Source organism: Chionomys nivalis, chromosome 16, assembly GCF_950005125.1.
Source record: "Chionomys nivalis chromosome 16, mChiNiv1.1, whole genome shotgun sequence".
NCBI classification, from domain to species: Eukaryota; Metazoa; Chordata; class Mammalia; order Rodentia; family Cricetidae; genus Chionomys; species Chionomys nivalis.
The window spans coordinates 64,581,510-64,604,452 of record NC_080101.1 but is presented as its reverse complement, the minus strand read 5'-3'; the positions used below and the strand labels follow the sequence as shown (position 1 = coordinate 64,604,452).

At 38.1% G+C, this 22,943-nt stretch overlaps 1 protein-coding gene across 1 annotated transcript in view; it reads left to right on the top strand.

The window, feature by feature from the left end:
• The window catches only part of LOC130887796 (solute carrier family 7 member 13-like), a 31,077-nt gene that overhangs the window by 3,943 nt on the left and 4,191 nt on the right, over positions 1-22,943 (top strand). Inside the window, exons 2-3 of the mRNA XM_057790393.1 lie at positions 7,670-7,801; positions 12,090-12,451. Of these exons, the coding sequence (XP_057646376.1) occupies positions 7,670-7,801; positions 12,090-12,451 (494 nt within the window). The remainder of the gene's footprint in view (positions 1-7,669; positions 7,802-12,089; positions 12,452-22,943) is intronic.

Here is a 22,943-nt window from a genome sequence, read left to right as displayed (position 1 = left end):
GCTTGAGGACCTGTGGCATGGTCTCTGCCCATTGTGGCTACTCAGGATTTGCACATTTTTAAATTAATTCATTACATTGGTGCCATGAGACTCAGGATGCTCCCCTGCCCCAAGCTCCTCTCCCAGGGTTGGGATCCAGAACCAGGTATTATTTTTTGCACAACATCCATGTGTTCCATATGCCTGAAGATGATTTCTACGGTGTGATTTCTATGCACACCACCAGCTACAATTGGTGAGTTTCCCCCATTCTGGTCAGCTGATATTCATCTCTGGATTGCTTCCCTTTGCTAAAATTGTGTTTGGAATGGCATGGGGCTGATCCACCCATGACTGGGGGCCCAAGGTCCCTAAGATTCTTCTTTCTCTTTTTTCTTTTCTTTTCTTTTTCTTTTTTCCCCTCACCATGAAAGGCTGCTTGGAGTGGTCTCTTGCCTTTCTGGGTTCCAAATAATCTTGATCAGATCCAGCCAGGCCTTACCATCCCACTCATGGCCAGGGGATGCCCTCCCCTTGGTCCAGTAGCACTGATTCACACCCCACCCACAGTCGAGAGATGTCTCACTGTGTACCTTGTGTGTCATTGTTTTGTGATTTTTCACGGTTTCAGCTATGGGTAGCAAGCCATACAGGTTCATCCTACATGGGATGGGTGCCTTTCAGAAGGCATAAAATCACAAGCCTTAATGCCATACTTCTTCATGGCCTACCCCACTCTGCTGGTGTCCGGCTGGCTCTACTTTTACAGGAGCTTTCTAAATAACTACTGTCAGTGCACAGGCAGATGAAAGGAGTTTCCTCAAACTGTCTGCCACTACTGCTGCCAAAAAGGTTGGTCAGGTCCACAAGATGGCTGTTTTCACTTCCAGCTTTTTGCTCGCCTCTGCAGCTTGTGGCATGGCAGCTCAGTCACAGGACAGATCACACCTCTAGGACTCTCTTATTAAATTCCCTGCTTTTCCATATAACATGTGACTGCTGCCATTTTGACTGAGGTCAGACTACTTTACCACCGTCTTAACTGAGGTCAGGTGAGTTCACTGCCATCTTAACTTAGGGGCTTTTTCATACAACATGTGACTGCTGCCAGTTTGGCTGAGGTCAGGTGATTTCACCACCATTTTAACTGAGAGCCAGATTAGGTGACCAAGTTCTGCCATCTTTACTGAAGTATACCCTGCCTGGTCCCCAGGTTTACTTATGTTTTTGTCTCTAAATTCTTGTAGTTGAATCTCTTGCATGTGTGTTTTGTGTAATGACATACTTTTGGTATTGTCCACCAAGAGCATCCCCTTCACCCAATTCCTATTCACTGTCTGTGTGTGTGTGTTCATACATCTAACTTAAACATGCACTTTTGTTTACTGTTAAGTGTTACAATTGTCTGTTCATTGCATCTCATTCCAGACTACAAAAAATAAGTCTCATGTTTTAAACTGGTACGTACTTTTATGTCTCTTACAAAAATACTTTATATTTAATTCAACCCTCATTTAAAATATATTAAGATGTTCTATACTATTGTTAGTTCTTCCATAAACCTTCTATTGCCAGCATTTTTTCTTCTTTTTCTCTTTTTACAAGTGTAAATTTTACCTGTTAAGTTAAGAGCCAGTACAGTTAAGCTTGGACCCAGCTCTCCAAGTCAATTCTGTATTGTAGCTGTACCTAATAAACATCCCTCAACTGCTCAGATATCTAGGGAATATGACGTTTAAGTATTTAATAATCAAAAAACTTTTCATAACAAAAAGAAAGAGTTTGGCTTATAGCAGCAACACTCTACTTCCTCCAAAGAAGACAGAAGACAAATGGGCACAGAACAACATCCATCTGCAATCTGCTTTAACTGCTAAGTGCTGACCACTGGGTGAAACTGCCTTTCATCTAAACTGAAGATCTCCAGACTACACAGAATTGCTGGTATCAACAGCCTAGCTGCTCAGGTCAAAGTAGGCTTGTCTTCTTAGAGATTTCTTAGCCTACATGACCTGCTGGAGCCTGGCAGGCCCTATGCTAAACAGCAAAAGGCAAATACGACCTTTAACAATCATGGAGGACTCTATGGAGTCCTCCATGCCAACCAAGTAAGTTCTCTGTTGTTTTTAATCAATAACTCAATTAAAATTTTATCATTCTCAAGTAAAATTTTATCATTCTCAAAGATCTCTGATTCAGTTTGACAGCTGAGAGGTTTGTCAGTTTAAAAGAACAACCTCACCAAACAAATTTTAGTCAAATACAAATACAAGACTTGCAAGTAATAAAGGTGTGAGGACAAATACAAGTTATCAACTTTCTCTGTCACGCTGCCTTCCATAGTCTTAAAAATACTTTTCATTGTGTAAAAAGATCTGTCACAGCCATTCTGATATAAATATGCTACTGTTTATACAATATATATGTTTAAAACTTCTGTTTTCACAAGCCCAAAGAATTCTTATGAGTTCCAGGGATCCAAATTGAAGGATCCACCTTAAACAACAGGTCAGATACACCCCTCTCAATTCCCTGGTCCTAATTTTTTTCCCCTAAACTTAACTTTGTCCTCTGTTCTCCCAATACCTTAAACACGTGTAAGTGACACCAGACATTTCCATACCACAAACACTGGACAGGAACAAACAGATCAGCTATGCCAGGATGTGACCAGCATCCAGTTTTCTCAGGTTCTTCCCCAAAGATGATGCCCTCAAAAAGCAGAAAGCAGTATTGCGAATTTGCTGCCCCAATTCCCTTAACCTGTGGTGCCTGACCTCTCACATTTTTATTATAAAAAAGAAATGGAAAAGTAATGATCTGTGCTGTCTCTTTAAAAGACAAGCCATGCCCACTCCATCCTCCAACAGCTTCTATCTCTCCCTTCTCTTTCTTTGTCCTTTCTCTCTCCTCTCTCTCTGTCTCTCTCTGCCTCTCTGCCCTTCTCCCCTTCTCCCTTTCCTTTCCATATCCCACTAAATAAATATCCAACCTCATTCTGTATAGTCTCTTCGGAGACATGTGGCATGGTCTCATGCACCATCCCTGTCTGGGACTGGCTACTCTGGGGACTGCTGCCTGCCCCTGCTGGGGGACCTGCAGCTACTTGGGATCTGCAGCATTTTTCAATTAATCCATTACACTTAGCATCTTCTCTCTAGTTTTTAACCATTTATATTTCCTCATTTTGGAGCTGTCTGCATTGTGATTTTACACTGATTTGTGACCACACTGGGTAGACTGAGGACAGTATTCTATCAATTTTGTGATAATTCATGGATTGATTGCCAATTACATCTTTTTTTTTTGCTTTTTTGAGACAGGGTTTCTCTGTGGTTTTGGAGCCTGTCATGGAACTAGCTCTTGTAGACCAGGCTGGTCTCGAACTCACAGAGATCCACCTGCCTCTGCCTTCTAAGTGCTGGCATTAAAGGCATGCACCACCACCGCCTGGCTACATTTATTTTTTATGACTTAACTTTTTGGAGGTATAGTTAAAAAGACAGAGATTTTTGATACAAAAAGACACAAATTTATTTAGTTTCCTAAATATATTTCATTACACATAATTTTTAGGACACCTGAAAATTTTCTTTTTAACAAACAATGTATATAGTTTTACAAATCTATTATATCTATATTTTCATCTCATCATAATCTTACACCATTTGGAAAACTAAAGTTTTATAAAACATGCAGGAATTATGCCACGTAAGTCAATTACCACATTGAATATTAAAACTTTAGCCACATAAAAATAATAATTTATGCAACTATCAATTCAGTTATTCAATAAATGCTGAATACAATCTCAGAAATATAAATAGAACAATGAAATTATAAACACAAACTTATTCTTTTAAATTATCTGTATTTCAGTAAAATTCAGGAAATAAAAACTAATAGGTAAACTAATGAAAGAAAACAAGAAAATACATTCTGCAACAGTTACAAATAAATTACTTAAAATCTATACCTAATGGTAATATCTATGAAACAAGAAGTAAAAATATGGATGAAGAACAATAAAATTCAAGAAGTACAAGGGTATGATTTTGTGTGGGATAGACTACCAATGTAGAGGGTATAGGATCATGAAAGAATTATAAAATCATTAATTTAATTGTTGCCATTGTACAAAGAATGACTTAGGAGGTCTTCGTCCTTTTCTATGAGAGTTTATCTTGATCATATTGGTTTGTATGGAATCCCTATACATTGTGGCAGGCTGAACTTCCTGAGCAGGATATTCTGGAATGCTTGACAGTGAATAGAGTAAGGTGATTACTAACATTCATGCTGTGGTGATTTCGATGAAAATGGCCCCCTTAGGGTTTGGCCCTATTATGAGATTTGGCCTTGGAGTAGGTGTGGTCTTGTTGGAGGAAGTGTCATTGGGGTTGTGAGCTCAAGACAGGTGTGGTGATTTTCACTGCTGCCTGCTTATCCAGATTTAGAACTCTCAGCTACTTTTCCAGCATCGTGTTTGACTGCATGCAGCCATGCTTCATGACATGACATAATGGACTACATCTCTCAACTCTAAGTTAGCCCCAATTAAATATTTTCTTTTATAAAACTTGCTGTGACTATGGTGTTTTTTCACAGCAATAGAAACCCTAATGAAGACACATGCATTTAACTGTCTATACTTCTTGAATATTGATATAATGTCTAAAGCTAACTTGATTTCCTGTTGCTGTGACTTCCCAATAATAATGATGCTCTGTAATCTGGAAATCTCTCTTAAAATAAAGCAATTATTTTATAAGTTGTAAGGATATTTTATTACATCAATTATAAAAGTAATGAGACAGGAGTTGGCATCATAACTTTCATCATCTCTGTAATAAGCCTGACCACGTGCATTTTAAGCCTATATAATTTTTTGTAAGAATATAAAGGCATTTAGTCTGTTGAGCTAAAAATGCTACAGGATTTCAAAAGCAGAATGTAATGAACTGTGCTAATGAGTATATTGAAAAGAGTAATGCTGAGAAAAATGTGGACACTGACAGTTCAGCTTCTGAGTTTTAGAGCGGAACAAGGACTTTATTGAGAGATGGTAGAGAGACCATGTTTTAAATACTTTGGCCAAGAATCTGGCTTTATTCCACCAATTCATTTAAAATATGAGTAATGTAAATAAAATGATGAAGATCATGCAATGTTTGTCTTTACAGATTTAGTTTAGTTTATAAGGGTGACATTTTATAATTCCACCCATGTACCTGAAAATTTGTTAATTTCCTATTTCTTTATTGTTTAATAGAATTTTTCTATTTTACTATAAATCATATAGGATTTCCTTCTAAAAAGTTCAACATTTCAGGATTTACATTGATGTCTTTGATACACTTGCAGTAACTTTTTAAATAGGGACAATTTTATTTAAATAATTTAAATAATCTATTTAAATAAATAAATAAATAAAAATTTTTATTTAAATAATTTATTTAAATAGGAACAATATTATTCTTCCTACAGGTGGACAACCAGTTTTCCAAACACCACTTGTAGAAGAAGCTATCCTTCCTTCAAAAGCTTTCAGATCTTTTGTCAAATATGAGATGGTTGTAGCTATATATGGCCTTGTCAAACCTTTTATTTTGTTTCATTGATCTATATGTCTGTTTTTTTGTCAGTTGCATCCTGGTTTTATTATTACATATCTGTAATAAGTCTTGAAATGTAGAATAATAATCCTTCCAGCATTGTAATTACTACTGATTGACTTAGCTATTCTGGGTCCACCTGAATTCTAAGATTTCTTTTCAATATCTATCAAAAATAACGTGGATGATGGGTATTTTGATTGAATTTGAATTGAGTCTCTTTATTTCTTTTGATAGAATGCTTGCTTCCACAATATTAATTCTACTAATCCTTGAGCATGGAAGATTGCCCAATATTCTAGGGTTTCTCTTCTTCAGAGATTTAGTTTTCATTGTAGATTTCTTTCACTTTCTTGCTTAGAATGATTCTTAATCTTTTTGATGATATTGTGAATTGGAATTCTTCCATTGCTTCAGTATGCTTTTTGGTACACAGAAAGGATGTTGTTGTTGTTGCTTTGACTTGTTAAAATATGTCACATCAAGTTTAATTTTTGTTTGAGTTTTGTTCAGAAATTCTCTCTATTCTATTTTTAAATGCTGAATTTTTTCTTAATGCAATCATCAGTTTATTCACATTCTTGTAGTGTTCATTTCAGAATTAATTAATATCTTTATTGAGTTTATTGATAACATTTATTATTTTTACTTTGAAATCATTGTCTTGTTTCATATCTATGTTCCATATAAATTGGGAGGATTAATTTTTGGAGAAGACATATTGTGCTTATTTATGTTGGTGATGATTTTGATGTAACATTGTATCTCAATTTAAGTCATTGTTAGCTTTATTTAGTATGAATTATATATTTTTGTATAATCTATCTATTGTCTATCTATCTATTTATAATCTATCTATCTATCTATCTATCTATCTATCTATCTATCTATATCTATCTATCATCTATCATCTCTTTGTCTCTCTGTCTCTCTGTGTGTTTGTCAATCTGTCTGTATATTTATCTATCATCTATGTCCACTACTTTTAGTGAAATTTTGGATTTTCAATAGCCCTAACAAGAATTTTTTGGTAGGCAGAATATTGCCTAAGATTAAAGTTTCACGAGTACTTGCTGTTGAAATTCTAATGAGTTTCCAAAAATGCTTCTAGATTGGCTTGTCAAATGACATTTCTGAATGCTGAAAGAAACCCTCCATTAAATTAGCTGCTTCTCACCATAGATCCTTAGAAATGTTGGAAGAATTACACATTTTTGTGGGTAATCATTTTATCACTGGGCAATGAAAGCAGGCCTCTATTCTGTTCTCAGTAGACCTAAGCTTGTGTCACAACAATAAGAATTAGTGCTACCTGAAGAGGACACACAGGGCTCCTGTGAAGTCCACATGTGTCAGGATTTATGCTTGATTATAAATTTTAAACAGTGATTATCTCACTTGACAGCATATCTGTTGAAGGGAAAAAAGAAAAGGAAACCTGTATAATAATACTTATGTCACATGAAATGAAACTGATTATTGCCATATTAATGTCACTTACAGCCTTCATAGTTGGGAATTTGTTATGCACCATTGTTACCCAAAATAGAGAAAGGCAGTTCTCCAAATTCTGACCTCACATAATTTTGTTTAAACTTTTGCGAACAATGCAGAAGAGATAAGTTTATATTGTTTATACTGACTACTCCTTGCTTATAAAATTGAATGTCACTTTTCCATGATATAATTTGATGAAGAATATTTACATTATATTTTAAAAACTATTATTTTTAAATTAGGATCATAGAAAATGTCAGCATTCAAACAAAATTTGTCTGCATAGGAGCAGAATTAATTTAAGAAAGTTAAAGAAGTGTCACTTTTTTTTTTTGTTTTGTTTTTGTTTTCCAGACAGGGTTTCTCTGGGTAACTGCTCTGATGCTCTGGCTGTCCTGGCACTAGATCTTCTAGATCAGGCTGTCCTTAAACTCACAGAGATCCACCTTCCTCTGCCTCCTAAGTGCTGGGATTAAAGACATGCACCACCATGGCCAGGCCTTCTTTTCTTTTTCATGCAGAGAAGAATACATTTCCCAGTATGCAACTTTTCTAATGATTTTACTTGTGTTTTTCAGGAGAAGTAGAAAATCCCTCTGAAACAATTCCCAAATCATTGATTTTTGGTCTGCTTATTATAGCTATGATTTACATATTGACTAATGTATCCTACCTGGCAGTTTTGACACCTCAGGAAATCATTGCTGCAGGTATGTCTGGGTATAAACAATCACAAATACAAATATCTTTAATCGTGTGATGAGCTTTTAGTTCTCTTGCACACAAATACTACAGCCTCTAAATAACTCGCTCTTAGGTACAAAACAGACACCTTCTGCCTTCCACACGCCTCCTGGGTACTCTTATCCTCACAATCCTCTCTTGCAGTCTAGTTGGATTTATTTTAAATTCTATACCTCATGCACAAAAGGGCTTTTTAGAATTTATGACTATCTCAGTATGGAGAGCTTGAAGATCACATAAAATCTTGAAATAGAATGGAAGACCATATTCAAAATCAGAATTAAGTGAATACCTTTTGGATTTAGTTAAAAGATAACCTTTAGAAGCACAGTTTAACAATTGTAACTTTGAAAATATAGGTGAATAACTCTAGATGTATAAACACTTGTGATGGAAGGAGGGGTAGAACTAATTGAGATTCAAATAGGAATGGACAAGTGTAAGAAGTTAAGATCTTCCATGCCAAGCTGAGAAGAACGAGTCTGGAAGCTACCTGGTGTTGTCAAAGACGCTGATCATGTCTACCCAACAAGGGGTAATCATGGGATATTTCCTGAAGGCCTAGAAACAGGTGCTGTCAGAGGTCCTTATCTTGCCTAGCCAATGAGAGCTGACCACCATGATGTCAATGGATAGGAAGGCCTGGGTGATGAAATGATACATAAGTTTTTTTTTTCCCATTGTAAAATAAATGAGTTTGCCCTATTCCTTTCACTGTACTTTCAGTGACTGTGTCTACTGATGTCAAGCCTTCTCATGCTCTCCCCCAAGGAAAACATTAGGGCCCAGCTACAAAAAATTACTAAAAAAGTCATATAACTGTAACAATAAATTTTAACAATAGCTTATAATCTTTATTTTTAATTCTTTTTGGTTTTCTGAGACAAGTTTTCTCTGTAGCTTTGGAACCTGTTCTAGAACTTGCTCTGCGAACCAGTCTATCTTTGAACCCATAGAATCTACCTGTCTCTGCCTCCTAAATTCTAGGATTAAAGAGATTCACCACCATCTCACAGCTCTATAATCAGTATTTATATATACAGGGTGGATAATTTTTTAACCACATAAGATAAAGTCAGATAACAAATTTATTGCTATTTTCCTAATATCAGATATCCATATTAGTTAAGTGCTGTGGATTATGCTCATTGTTAAATACAAGATCATTGGCTTATTTCTGGGCAGGTAGAGATTGAGTTTGAGTTCCAAAAATTAAGATAACTCTGCGAAGAGGAAGGGCAGAGCCTGAGAGTCACTGGAAATACAGAGAAGAAACATGAGAAAGATTGTACTGAGAAAAAGTACCAAGCCATGTGACCAAACATTATTATGGGTTAATTTAAGTGTAAGAAATAACTAGTAGTAAGTCTTCTTCTTGTTAATTATAAGTAATATAAGTCTCTGTGTAGTAATGCAGGAAGTTACTGCTGGATATTTGTAACCAAGTGACTCCAAGAGAGGAAATGTCCATTTATATATGGTGCCCAAGTTGGGCAAGAATTTCCATACAAAGTCTGTAAAAGCATTAAAAAAGGATTCTAAATATACAAAAAAGTCTTCTTAGTAACCACTTTTTCTTATATAGGCTCTAGTTTCTAAGTGACAAGCAGAGGCACAACTCCATTAGGAGATGGCTTCCTGATTTAGTGCTTTTGGCAAAAACTGCATGGCTCTTTTAAGAAACCCTGCTACTGAGTACTTAAATGTGGTTTTTGAGCAGTGGGTGTTTTGCTACTTAGTGGCACTGTGGACTTAGACACATTGAAGTGTTGGAGTGATAAACATGGCTCCAGCCTTTGCCTTCACCATTAAGCTAGATTCTCATCTCAGGAAGCTAAGGAATGGGATAGTGCCAATTTCCAAAGCTGCAGATTATTAGTCAACTATAATAACAAACTTATAGTCATATTAATTAGGTTTCCAAAGTCATACAGAAATATATTTCAGATAGATAGACAGCCTTTAAACACTTCAAAAACCTACAGAATATGTGATTTAAATTGCTTTAAGAGCTTAGACTTTTATTGATATTGAGACTCATCTGCTCCTGGTGGCACCAACTACTTCAAAGAGAATAATTGGCTTTGAAGAAACTTCATATGTTGTTTTTTTTTCTTTATGGTAAAAGATATCATGTGGGCAAAGAAACTACCCTTGCCACAATTGCTTACAGTTACTGTAAAAACTGGACCAAAAGCATGCAAGAAAGGTAACTGCCAAATTGTGTCAAGAGAATATAGAACAGTCCTTCAAAATTCCCTGCTCCCAACAAAGCCTGTCAGATATGCTAAGCCTGGAAGCTAGACTTCGATGATCCAATGTTGTAGAGGAATTTTGAATGACTGTACAGGCAGCTTAAGGTCCCTGTCAGAAGTTAACTTTGTAACCCTTCTATAGACTTTAATGGAGTTAAAGACCAGATATTCATATTTACATTTTTCTTAGTTATAACAAAAGATAAATTAGATGTGAAATTTTAGGTTTACCAGGATGAAATAATATTTTCTCTAGTTTTGTAAAATACAAATAGACTGACTCTTGTTAGCATAATTTTTGCTTACCAACTGTTTTTGTTGTATACAAGTTTACTAAGTTAAGGTTAAAATCATTAATTAGATAAAAGGGGAAAAAGCTGTGCATTATGCTCATTGTTAAGTAAAAGTTGATTGACTGATAGCTGGGCAGGAAGTGATTGAAAACAAAAGCCAGATAAGGATAATTCTGGGAAGAAAAATGGCAGAGTAGGAGAATTACTGGAAAATGCAGAGAAGCAAGATGAGAATGCTGTACTGAGAAAAGGTACCAGGCCACATGGCTAAACACTGATAAGAATTATGGATTAATTTAAGCATATGAGTTAGCTAGAAACAAGCCTATCATAAGTAATATAACCCTGAGGTAATTTGTGAAATGGCTTCTGGGTATTTGGGACCAAGCAGCTCCAGGACAGGAAACATCCATTTATACATAAACATATTTTATTTCCATTGGGAAAAAATCTTTCCACTTATAAATTATAATTTATGAATATTTTAGTCACTGTTTTAATTACCCATGGTGTTCCTATCAATTATCCAAAAATTTTATGACAAAAGTTGTCCATTTGTTTAATCCACAAATCTATAGGATAAACTTTTATGGTGGGTCCAGAAAATTGCTTCTATCTTTCACAGGGACTGTAAATACTCTGGAGACTACTGCAGCTTGGAAATCATCTGCCCTGAAGCTTAAAATATACTGAGCTCTTAAATTTAAGGGGCTCACTATCCTTTAATTAGAAAATTCTAGAATACTTGCATTATTGTATTAGTGCAAATATTTGTGTTTGAAAAAATAGGAAACTTGACAAAAATATGAAAATCATGGATATAATGGAAGTGGATAATTGATTCCCATTATTCATTAGATAGGAGAAAGGAATAGCAAGATGCCCTTAGCAAAATAAATTCAGCCAGAAAATAAATGATGCTTCAAGTGACTTCCACATGAGGTCATGAGGTGTGAACAGTCTGACAGATAAATAATGTTTGCTCAGTTTCTGCACCTGATGTAACAGTGAAGCAGCTGAGTGACACTATTTGAATGTCAAATGTCCCCTATATGCTTAACTGTTTGATTATTTGGACTCCAGATCATGAAATTACTCTGAAATCTATAGAAACTTTCAGATGCAGATCCTTGCTGAAGAAACTGAGTCATTTTTTAATTTAACAGATCAGATTCCTTTATGTCTACTTTCTGACTAAAGATTCATTGTGATCAAATGCCTCATAATTTTTCCATCAAACCTTGTCTGATATGATGCACTATGTACTAAAAAACTGTAAGCTAAAATAGAGTCTTCTTAAGTTTGTTTTTATCATTATTTGGTCACAATAAGAAGACTAGTGATTAATACAGTGAATCATAGAACACATGCTTTACAGAGAATGTTGTACATAGTCATGGCTTCATCTCCTCACAAACTATCTAATATTCTCAATTTATCAGGTATCCAGTTTAACAATTAAGAGGGCAAGAATTCTGCAATATCAGGGAGTGGACTGAATGCTGGGACATAAAGATTTTTAATGCCTTTTACTTATCAAATGAAATCACAAGGGTTAATCTGAAACAAGAATGAGTAAAGTAACTCCCTCTTTTGGTAGAAGCACCCAAGTTTCATTGATCATGAAGGAAAGAACATAGGGTTATCACTGTGTTCTTAATAAGCAAATTATCTTTCATTCTCGAATTTCTGTTTAATTTTTGTAGATTCTGTTGCGGTCACATGGATGAACAGAGTGTCACCTTCCATGCAATGGGTCGTTTCTTTGGCCATCTCAATTTCTATACTGAACACCACTGGCTGTGGAGTACTTTCAGCCTCAAGGGTTTTCTACTCTGCAAGCCAAGAAGGACAGCTTCCTTTAATTTACTCGATGCTTAATGACCACCACTGCCCAGTTGTAGCTATCACTCAAATTATCATATTATCTTCTTTGGCAATAATACCTTCGAATTTAAGCCATGTGATAAAATATTTAGGACTAACATACTTTATTGGAAATGGACTAAATATGATAGCTTTACTTAAACTGAGGTACAAGGACCCAGACCTACCTAGGCCTTATAAGGTAAATCAAAGTATGAACATTAAATTTATATAAAGAATAATGAAAGAAAATGTTTTTAATTAATCAATTAATTTAAAATCCCAGTTACAGCCTCCTCTCCTCCTAGTTCCTTCCATAAATCCTCCTCTGTGCCCATCCTCCAATCTACACCTTCTCTGTTTCTGTTTAGAAAAGAACAGGTCTCTCATGAATATCCATAAAACATGGCATATCAAGTTGCAGTAAGTTGCTTCTAAAAACCAGCAAAAGAGTCTGAGATATCCCTTGTTCCCACTGTAAGGAGGCCAAGAGAATCAATCCACACAACTATGATATCTACAGAGGGCATAGGTCATTCCCATGCAGGGTCCCTGGTTGTTGATTCAGTCTCTGAGTGCCCCTATAAGACCAGGCTAGTTGATTCTGTAATGATTTTGTGATATCCTTGTCCCTTCTGGCTCCTACAATCTTTTCTCTCACTCTTCTGCAGGATTCTCTGCCTAATGCTATGGGTCTTCATCTGTTTCCATCAGTTGCTGGATGAAGCCCCTCTGATGACAATTGGGCTAGACATCAATCTGAGCATTGCATAATATTGTGAGGAATCATTACATTGACAGATTATTGGTTCTATAATAAGGTTTTGGGATATCCAGCCTGTAGTTCCTGGTGCTCCTGGAAGTGTTTGGCATGGTATTACTCTCCTGTTATAGATTTTAGGCTAGATGGGCCATTTGCTCAACCTGTAGACCACACTTTCCCCAGAACTACCCATAGGTTAGACACACTGTAGGTTGAAGATTATGTGACTGGGTTGGTTTCCTGCTCCCTCCCCTTGAAGTCTTAGCTGTGGTCATATGTGGTAGATTCTGGAAAGATTCCCTCGTGCCAGGTTTTTATCTTGCACTGAAATTTCCCACCCCCCTTTCCGTAGTCTCTTTCAATATTCTCCCCCTTGGTCACCATCCCCAGTTTGATTTTTCATGTTTCCATCTCCAACAAGTCACAGTTAATCTAAAGTTTCTTTTCTTCCGTCTCTCCAAAGAGATCTTAAAATACCTCCTTGAAGTTCAATCCATTTGCCCTTAAATTTCCTGATGTCATTGTTTTTAACAGCTGAGTAAATGTACCATATTTTCTTTATCCATTCCTCAATTAAAGGACATCTAGATTGCTTCCACGTTTTGGTTATTACAAATAAAACTGTGATGAACATACTTGAGCAAGAGTCCTTGTAATAAGATTGAGCATACTTTGGGTATAGTCCCAAGAGTGGTATAGTTGGGTCTTGTGGTAGATTGGTTTTCATTTTTCCAAGAAACCCTCACACTGACTTCCAAATTGGCTGTACAAATTTGCACTCCCACCAGAAATGGAGGTGCTTTCTCCTTGCGCCACATCCTCTGTAACATGAGCTGGTCCTTGTGCTTTTGATCTTACAGTCTGACAGGTGTAAAATAGAATCTCAGTGTCATTTTTGTTTATATCAAACTGATAGCTAAGAATGTTGAAAACTCCTTGAATGTTGCTGTGCCATTTAAGATTCTGTTCAGAGTTCTCTGTTTAGATCAGTACTGCATTTTTAATTGTATTGTTTGTTTTGTTGATGTCTAGTTTCTTGATTTCTTTATATATTTTGGAAACCAGACCTTGGTTTGATGGGATATAGGTTTGTTGAAGATCTTTTTTCATTCTTCAGGCTGCCATTTTGTCCTATTATCAGTGTCCTTTGCCTTTCAAAAACATTTCCATTTCATGAAGTGACATTTATGAAGTTTATCTCAGTGCTGTGATATTAGGGTCCTGTTCAAGTTGTTATCTCCGGTGACAATGCATTTAAAGCTATTTCCCACTTTTTTCTATTAGGTCCAATATATCTGGATTTATGTTAAGTTCTCTGATCCACTTGGACTAGAATTTTGCACAGGGTGATAGATACAGACCTATTTGCATTCCTGTATATATCAACACCCAGTTAGACTAGCACTATTTGTTAAAAATGCTTTTTTTCTTCCATTGTATCCATTTTGGTGTCTTTGCTGAAAATCTTGTGTGCATAGATGTCTGTATCTTTGGTTTTATCCCAATGTTCCTATTGTCTGTTTTTATGCCAATATTGTTTTTATTACTGTATCTCTGTAGTACAACTGGAAATCAGGGATAGTAATAACTTTGGAAGTTTTTTTATTGTACAATATTGATTTAGTTGTTATAGGATTTTTGGTTTTCCAAATAAATTTGAGTATTATTCTTTCAAAGTTTGTAAAACTGTATTGGAATTTCAATGGGGATTGTATTGAATGTTTAGATTGCTTTTAGTAAGATGACCATTTTTACTATGTTAATCTTATGGATCCATGAGCATGGAAGATCTTTCCATATTATATCTTCTCCAATTTCTTTCTTCAAAGACTTGAAGTTTTTGCCCTACAGATTTTTAGCTTGCTTGTTTATAACTGTCATAAAATATTTTATATCATTATTGGCTTTTGTGAAGGATGTTTATTCCCTGTTTTATATTTTACCCCATTTAACATTTGTATATAAGAGAGCTACCGATTATTTTGCATTAATTTCATATACAGCCAGTTCACTAAAGTGACAGGATCAGCTGTAGGAGCTCCTTCATAGAATTTTAAAAATCACTTATATATACTATCATGTCATCTGCAAATAGTGATACTTTGACTTCTTTTTTTCCATTTTATGTTCTCTTTAAGTTTCTTTTTTTTTATTCTTTTTTACTTAAAATTTCCAACTGCTCCCCGTTTCCCATTTCCCTCCCCCTCCTCCCACATATTGCCCCCTCCCCCCGCTTCCCTCCCCCTATCCCCACTCCACTTCTCCTCCCCCTAGTCCACTCGCCCTCCCTCTCGATACTGAAGAGCAGTCCAAATTCCCTGCTCTACATGAAGACCAAGGTCCTCCCACTTCTATCTAGGTCCAGGAAGGTGAGCATCCAAACAGGCTACGCTCCCACAAAGCCAGTTCATGTATTAGGATCGAAACCTAGTGCCATTGTCCTTGGCTTCTCATCAGCCTTCATTGTCCGCCTTGTTCAGAGAGTCCAGTTTCAACCCATGCTTATTCAGTCCCAGTCCAGCTGGCCTTGGAGAGCTCCCAATAGATCAGTTCCACTGTCACAGTGGGTGGGTGCACCCCTCGTGGTCCTGATTTCCTTGCTCATGTTCTCCCTCCTTCTGCTCCTCATTTGGACCTTAAGAGCTCAGACGGTTGATCCAAATTGGGTCTCTGTCTCTCTCTCGATCCATCGCCAGATGAAAGTTCCTGTGCCATTCTCCTTGACCTCTCGTCAGCTCTCATTGTCCACCACATTAAGAGAGTCCGGTTTTATCCCATGTTTTTTTCAGTAGCAGTCCAGCTGGCCTTGGTGAGCTCCCAATAGATCGGCCCCCCTGTCTCAGTGGTTGGGTGCACCCCTCATGGTCCTTACTTCCTTGTTCATGTTCTCTCTCCTTCTGCTCCTCATTATAACCTTGGGAGCTCAGTCCGGTGCTCCAGTGTGGGTCTCTGTCTCTATCTCCATCCATCGCTAGATGAAGGTTCTATGGCGATATGCAAGATATTCATCAGTATGATTATAGGATAGGTTCATTTCAGGTTCCCTATCCTCAGGTGCCCCAATGAGCTAACTGGGGACATTGCCCTGGGCTTCTGGTAGCCATTCCAGGTTCAAGTCTCTTGCCAACCCTTAGGTGGCTCCCTTAACTAAGGTATGAGTTTCCCAGCTCCCCCATCCAACCTTCCTTTACCCCCAATCACCCCGATTCCCCCAGTTCCCCTCATCCTCTCCTTCACACTTTTCTCTCCCCATCTCCCCTCATCCCCATCCCGCCCCACCCCCCAAGATTCCCATTTTTTGCCCATCAATCTTGTCTATTTCCCATAGCTGGGAGGATATCTATATGTTTTTCCTTGGGTTTACCCTCTTGTTTAGCTTCTTTAGGATCACAAATTATAGACTCAGTGGCCCCTATCCATGGCTAGAAACCAATTATGAGTGAGTACATCCCATGATCTTCTTTTTGGGTCTGGGTTACCTCACTCAGGATCGTATTTTCTATTTCCATCCATTTGCATGCAAAATTCGAGAAGTCATTGTTTTTTACCGCAGAGTAGTACTCTAATGTATATATATTCCACACTTTCTTCATCCATTCTTCTATTGAAGGGCATCTAGGTTGCTTCCAGGTTCTGGCTATTACAAATAATGCTGCTATGAACATAGTTGGACAAATGCTTTTGTCATATGCTAGGGCATCTCTTGGGTATATTCCCAAGAGTGCTATTGCTGGGTCCAGGGGTAGGTTGATCCCAATTTTTCTGAGAAACCGCCACACTGATTTCCAAAGTGGTTGCACAAGTTTGCAGTCCCACCAGCAATGGATGAGGGTACCCCTTTCTCCACAACCTCTCCAGCAAAGGCTATCCTTGGTGTTTTTGATTTTAGCCATTCTGACAGGTGTAAGATGATATCTCAAAGTTGTTTTGATTTGCATTTCTCTGATCGCTAAGGAGGTTGAGCATGACCTTAAGTATCTTTTGGCCATTTGAACTTCTTCTGATGAGAATTCTCTATTCAGTTCAGTGCCCCATTTTTTAATTGGGTTAATTATCCTTTTAAAGTCTAGTTTCTTGAGTTCTTTATATATTTTGGAGATCAGACCTTTGTCTGTAGCAGGGTTGGTGAAGATCTTCTCCCAGTCAGTAGGCTGCCTTTTTGTCTTAATGACAGTGTCCTTTGCTTTACAGAAGCTTATCAGTTTCAGGAGGTCCCATTTATTCAATGTTGCCCTTAGTGTCTGTGCTGCTGGGGTTATACATAGGAAGTGATCTCCTGTGCCCATATGTTGTAGGGTACTTCCCATTTTCTCTTCTATCAGGTTCAGTGTGTTCAGATTGATATTGAGGACTTTGATCCATTTGGACTTGAGTTTTGTGCATGGTGATAGATATGGGTCTATTTTCATTCTTCTACAGGTTGACATCCCATTGTGCCAGCACCATTTGTTGAAGATGCTTTCTTTCTTCCATTGTATACTTTTAGCTCCTTTATCGAAAATCAGTTGTTCATAGGTTTGTGGGTTAAAATCCGGGTCTTCTATACGATTCCATTGGTCGACTGCTCTGTTTTTATGCCAGTACCATGCTGTTTTCATTACTGTAGCTCTGTAATAGGATTTGAAGTCAGGGATGGTAATGCCTCCAGAAGTTCCTTTATTATATAAGATTGTTTTGGCTATCCTGGGTTTTTTTTTCTCCATATAAAGTTGATTATTGTCCTTTCAAGATCTGTGAAGAATTTTGATGGGATTTTAATGGGGATTGCATTGAATCTATAAATTGCCCTTGGTAGAATTGCCATTTTTACTATGTTGATCCTCCCAATCCAGGAGCAAGGGAGATCCTTCCATTTTCTGGTATCCTCTTCAATTTCTTTCTTCAATGCCTTAAAGTTCTTGTCAAATAGATCTTTCACTTCCTTGGTTAGAGTTACCCCAAGATAGTTTATGCTTTTTGTGGCTATCGTGAAAGGTGATGATTCTCTTATTTCCCTCTCTGCTTCCATATCCTTTGTGTATAAGAGGGCGACTGATTTTTTGGAGTTGATCTTGTATCCTGCCACATTACTAAAGGCGTTTATCAGCTGTAGGAGTTCTTTGGTGGAGTTTTTGGGGTCGCTCATGTACACTATCATATCATCTGCAAATAATGCAAGTTTAACTTCTTCCTTTCCAATTTGAATCCCCTTTATCCCCTTTTGTTGTCTTATTGCTATTGCTAAAACTTCGAGAACTATATTGAAGAGGTATGGAGAGAGTGGACAGCCTTGGCGTGTTCCTGATTTTAGTGGGATGGCTTTAAGTTTCTCTCCATTTAATTTGATATTAGCTGTCGGCTTGCTGTATATAGCTTTAATTAAATTTAGGTATTACCCTTGTATCACTAATCTCTCCAAGACTTTTATCATAAAGGGATGTTGAATTTTGTCAAATGCTTTTTCAGCGTCTAATGAAACGATCATATGGTTTTTTTCTTTCAGTTTATTTATATGATGGATCACATTGATAGATTTGCGTATGTTAAACCAGCCCTGCATCTCTGGTATGAAGCCTACTTCATCATAATGGATAATTTTTCTAATGTGTTCTTGGATTCGGTTTGCCAGAATTTTGTTGAGGATTTTTGCATCGATGTTCATGAGCGAGATTGGCCTGCAATTTTCTTTCTTGGTTGGGTCTTTGTGTGGTTTTTGTATCAGAGTTACTGTAGCTTAATAAAAGGAATTTGGCAATGACTCTTCTGTTTCTATATTGTGAAATACCTTAAGGAGTATAGGTATTAGGTCTTCTTGGAAGTTCTGGTAGAATTCCGCATTGAAACCATCTGGTCCTGGACTTTTTTTGGAAGGGAGGTTTTTGATAACTGCTTCTAATTCTTCACGACTAACAGGTCTATTTAGGTTGTTCACCTGGTCCTGGTTTAACTTTGGTATATGGTATTTATCTAAAAAAGTGTCCATTTCTTTTACATTTTCCAGTTTTGTGGCATACAGGCTTTTGTAGTAAGATCTAATGATTCTCTGAATTTCCTCTGTGTCTGTGGTTATGTCTCCCTTTTCATTTCTGATCTTATTAATTTGCAAATTCTCTCTCTGCCGTTTGATTAGTTTGGATAGGGGTTTATCAATCTTGTTGATTTTCTCCAGGAACCAGCTTTTTGATTTATTGATTCTTTCAATTGTTTTCTGTGTCTCTATTTTGTTGATTTCAGCCCTCAGTTTGATTATTTCCAGTCTTCTACCCCTTCTAGGTGAGTCTGCTTCTTTTTTTCCTAGAGCTTTCAGGTGGGCTGTTAAGTCTCCAATGTGTGCTTTCTCTGTTTTCTTTAAGTGGGCAGTTAGTGCTATGAACTTTCCTCTCAGGACTGCTTTCATAGTGTCCCATAGGTTTGAGTATGTTGTTTCTTTATTTTCATTGTCTTCAAGGAAGACTTTAATTTCTTTCTTTATTTCTTCCTTGATCCAGGTGTTGTTCAGTAGTTGACTGTCCAGTTTCCATGAGTTCGTAGTCTTTCTTGAGATAGCATTGTTGTTGAATTCTAACTTTAATCCATGGTGATCTGATAAGACACAGGTGGTTACTGATATTTTTTTGTAACTGTGTAAGTTTGCTTTGTTACCGAGTATGTGGTCTATTTTCGAGAAGGTTCCATGAGCTGCAGAGAAGAAGGTATATTCTTTCCTATTTGGGTGGAATGTTCTATAGATGTCTGTTAAGTCCATTTGATTCATTACCTCCATTAATTCTCTTATTTCTCTGTTAGGTTTCTGTCTGATTGACCTGTCCATTGGTGAGAGAGGAGTGTTTAAATCTCCTACTATTAGTGTGTGTGGTTTGATGACTGCCTTGAGTTTTAGCAATGTTTCTTTTACATAAGTGGGTGCTTTTATATTAGGGGCATAGATATTCAGGATTGAAACTTCATCCTGATAAATTATTCCTGTTATGAGTAAAAAATGTCCGTCTCCATCTCTTTCGATTGATTTTAGTTTGAAGTCAACTTTGTTAGAAATTAGTATGGCGCCGGGCGGTGGTGGCGCATGCCTTTAATCCCAGCACTCGGGAGGCAGAGGCAGGCGGATCTCTATGAGTTCGAGACCAGCCTGGTCTACAAGAGCTAGTTCCAGGACAGGCTCCAATACCACAGAGAAACCCTGTCTCAAAAAAAACAAAACCAAAAAAAAAAAAAGAAATTAGTATGGCCACACCTGCTTGTTTCTTAGGTCCATTTGCTTGATAAACCTCTTCCCAGCCCTTTACTCTGAGTAGATGTCTATCTTTGTAATTGAGGTGTGTTTCTTGTAAACAGCAGAATGTTGGATCCTGTTTTCGTATCCAATCTCTCAGCCTGTGCCTCTTTATAGGTGAGTTGAGTCCATTGATATTAAGTGATATTAATGACCAGTGGTTGTTAACTCCGTTCATTTTTCCTTTTTTTTCTTTCTTTCTTTCTTTCTTTCTTTCTTTCTTTCTTTCTTTCTTTCTTTCTTTCTTTCTTTCTCTTTCTTTCTTTTCGTAGTAGGGTTTGTGTGTTTCCCTTCTTCAAGTTGTGCTGGTGAAGGGTCATTAGATGTCTGAGTTATTGTGGGCATTGTTGGACTCCTTGGGATGTGATTTTCCTGCAATTACTTTCTGTAAGGCTGGATCTGTGGCTACATATTGTTTAAATGTTTTTATCCTGGAAAATTTTGTTTTCTCCATTTATACTGAATGTAAGCTTGGCTGGGTATAGTAGTCTGGGCTCGCATCCATGGACTCTTATTTTCTGCAGTACATCTATCCAGGACCTTCTGGCTTTCATGGTTTCCATAGAGAAGTCAGGTGTAAGTCTGATAGGTTTACCTTTATAAGTAACTTGGCCTTTTTCCTTTGCTGCTCTTAGTATTCTTTGTTTATTCTGTATGCTTTGTGTTTTGATTATTATATGGCGAGAGGATGTTTTTTTTTGATCCAGCCTATTCGGTGTTCTGTATGCTTCTTGAACCTTCATAGGTATATCTTTCTTTAGGTTGGGAAAGTTTTCTTCTATAATTTTATTAAATATATTTTCTGGACCGTTGAGCTGCGCTTCTTCTCCTTCTTCTATTCCTATTATTCTTAGGTTTGGTCTTTTTATTGTGTCCCATATTTCCTGATTGTTTTGTGATGAGAATTTGTTGGTTTTGTTGTTTTCTTTGATCAGCGTGTTTATTTTCTCTATGGTATCTTCAGAAGCTGAGATTCATTCTTCTATCTCTTGTATTCTGTTGGTTATGCTTGTTTCTGTAGTCTCTATTCGTTTACCTAGATTTTCCCTGTCCAGCTGGCCTTCTGTTTGTGTTTTCTTCTTTGCCTCCATTTCAGTTTTTAAGTCTTGAACTGTTTCCATTATTTGTTTGATTGTTTTTCCTTGGTTTCCTACGGTATCATTCACTGATTTACTCAATTCTTCAAACTTTCTGTTATACTTCTCATCCATTTCTATAAGGGCATTTTTTACATTCTGTTTAAGGGCATCAATCACTTTCATAAAGTCAATTTTATCTACTTCTTCATGATTAAGGTGTTCATGTCCTCCTGTTGTGAGGTCGCTGGGTTCTGGTGGTTTCATATAGTTTTTCAGATTGTTGGGTGAATTCTTGCATTGGCGCCTGCCCATCTCTTTCTCCAAATGCTCCCCTATGGATCTTCTTTTACCGGATCAGGTCTCCTTGCCTACTGATGTACTTTCCCAATGATGGCACCCTGCAGTGTTAGCTCTCCTGGTGCTCCAGTGATGTCTCTCCTGGTACCAATATCAGATCTCCGTGCCCAAAGACGGCTCTCCTGGTACCAAGATTAGCTCTCCCACTGATGGCTCTCCTGGTGCCAAGATCAGATCTCCGTGCAGGTTGGGTAGTTCGTAAACAAAGGCCTTACCTTGCTTGGTGCAGGCAGGCCAGTGAACCAAAGGAAGTCTCGCCTGCCTACTTGCCCTGAGGATTTGCCCCCAGTGCCAGACAGACTGAGCTAGATGGTGTTATGTGCCCAAAGAGGAAAGGGGGCAGAAGGAAGAAGGGTTCTGGATGCAAGCTGGGTGGGACAAGAAGAGAGAGGCAGTATGCAGGGTGTAGAGCCCCTGCAGGGAGCCCAGGGAGTATAGGGTGGGGGATGAGGAACTTCAGAGTTCCCTGTCCAGGGCTGCTTCCGCTGCCGCCAGTCAGGTCACAAACTCACCCCGCTGCTGTCTCTCCTGGTGCCTAGATCAGATCTCCGTGCAGGTTGGGTAGTTTGTAAACAAAGGCCTTACCTTGCTTGATGCAGGCAGGCTGGAGAGACAAAGGAAGTCTCGCCTGCCTACTTGCCCTGATGATTTGCCCCCAGCGCCAGACAGACTGAGCTGGATGGTGTTATGTGCCCAAAGAGGAAAGGGGGCAGAAGGAAGAAGGGTTCTGGATGCAAGCTGGGTGTGACAAGAAGAGAGAGGCAGTATGCAGGGTGTAGAGCCCCTGCAGGGAGCCCAGGGAGTATAGGGTGGGGGATGAGGAACTTCAGAGTTCCCTGTCCAGGGCTGCTTCCGCTGCCGCCAGTCAGGTCACAAACTCACCCCGCTGCTGTCTCTCCTGGTGCCTAGATCAGATCTCCGTGCAGGTTGGGTAGTTTGTAAACAAAGGCCTTACCTTGCTTGATGCAGGCAGGCTGGAGAGACAAAGGAAGTCTCGTCTGCCTACTTGCCCTGAGGATTTGCCCCCAGCGCCAGACAGACTGAGCTGGATGGTGTTATGTGCCCAAAGAGGAAAGGGGGCAGAAGGAAGAAGGGTTCTGGATGCAAACTGGGTGGGACAAGAAGAGAGAGGCAGTATGCAGGTTGTAGAGCCCCTGCAGGGAACCCAGGGAGTATAGGGTGGGGGATGAGGAACTTCAGAATTCCCTGTCCAGGGCTGCTTCTGCAGCCGCCAGTCAGGTCCCAA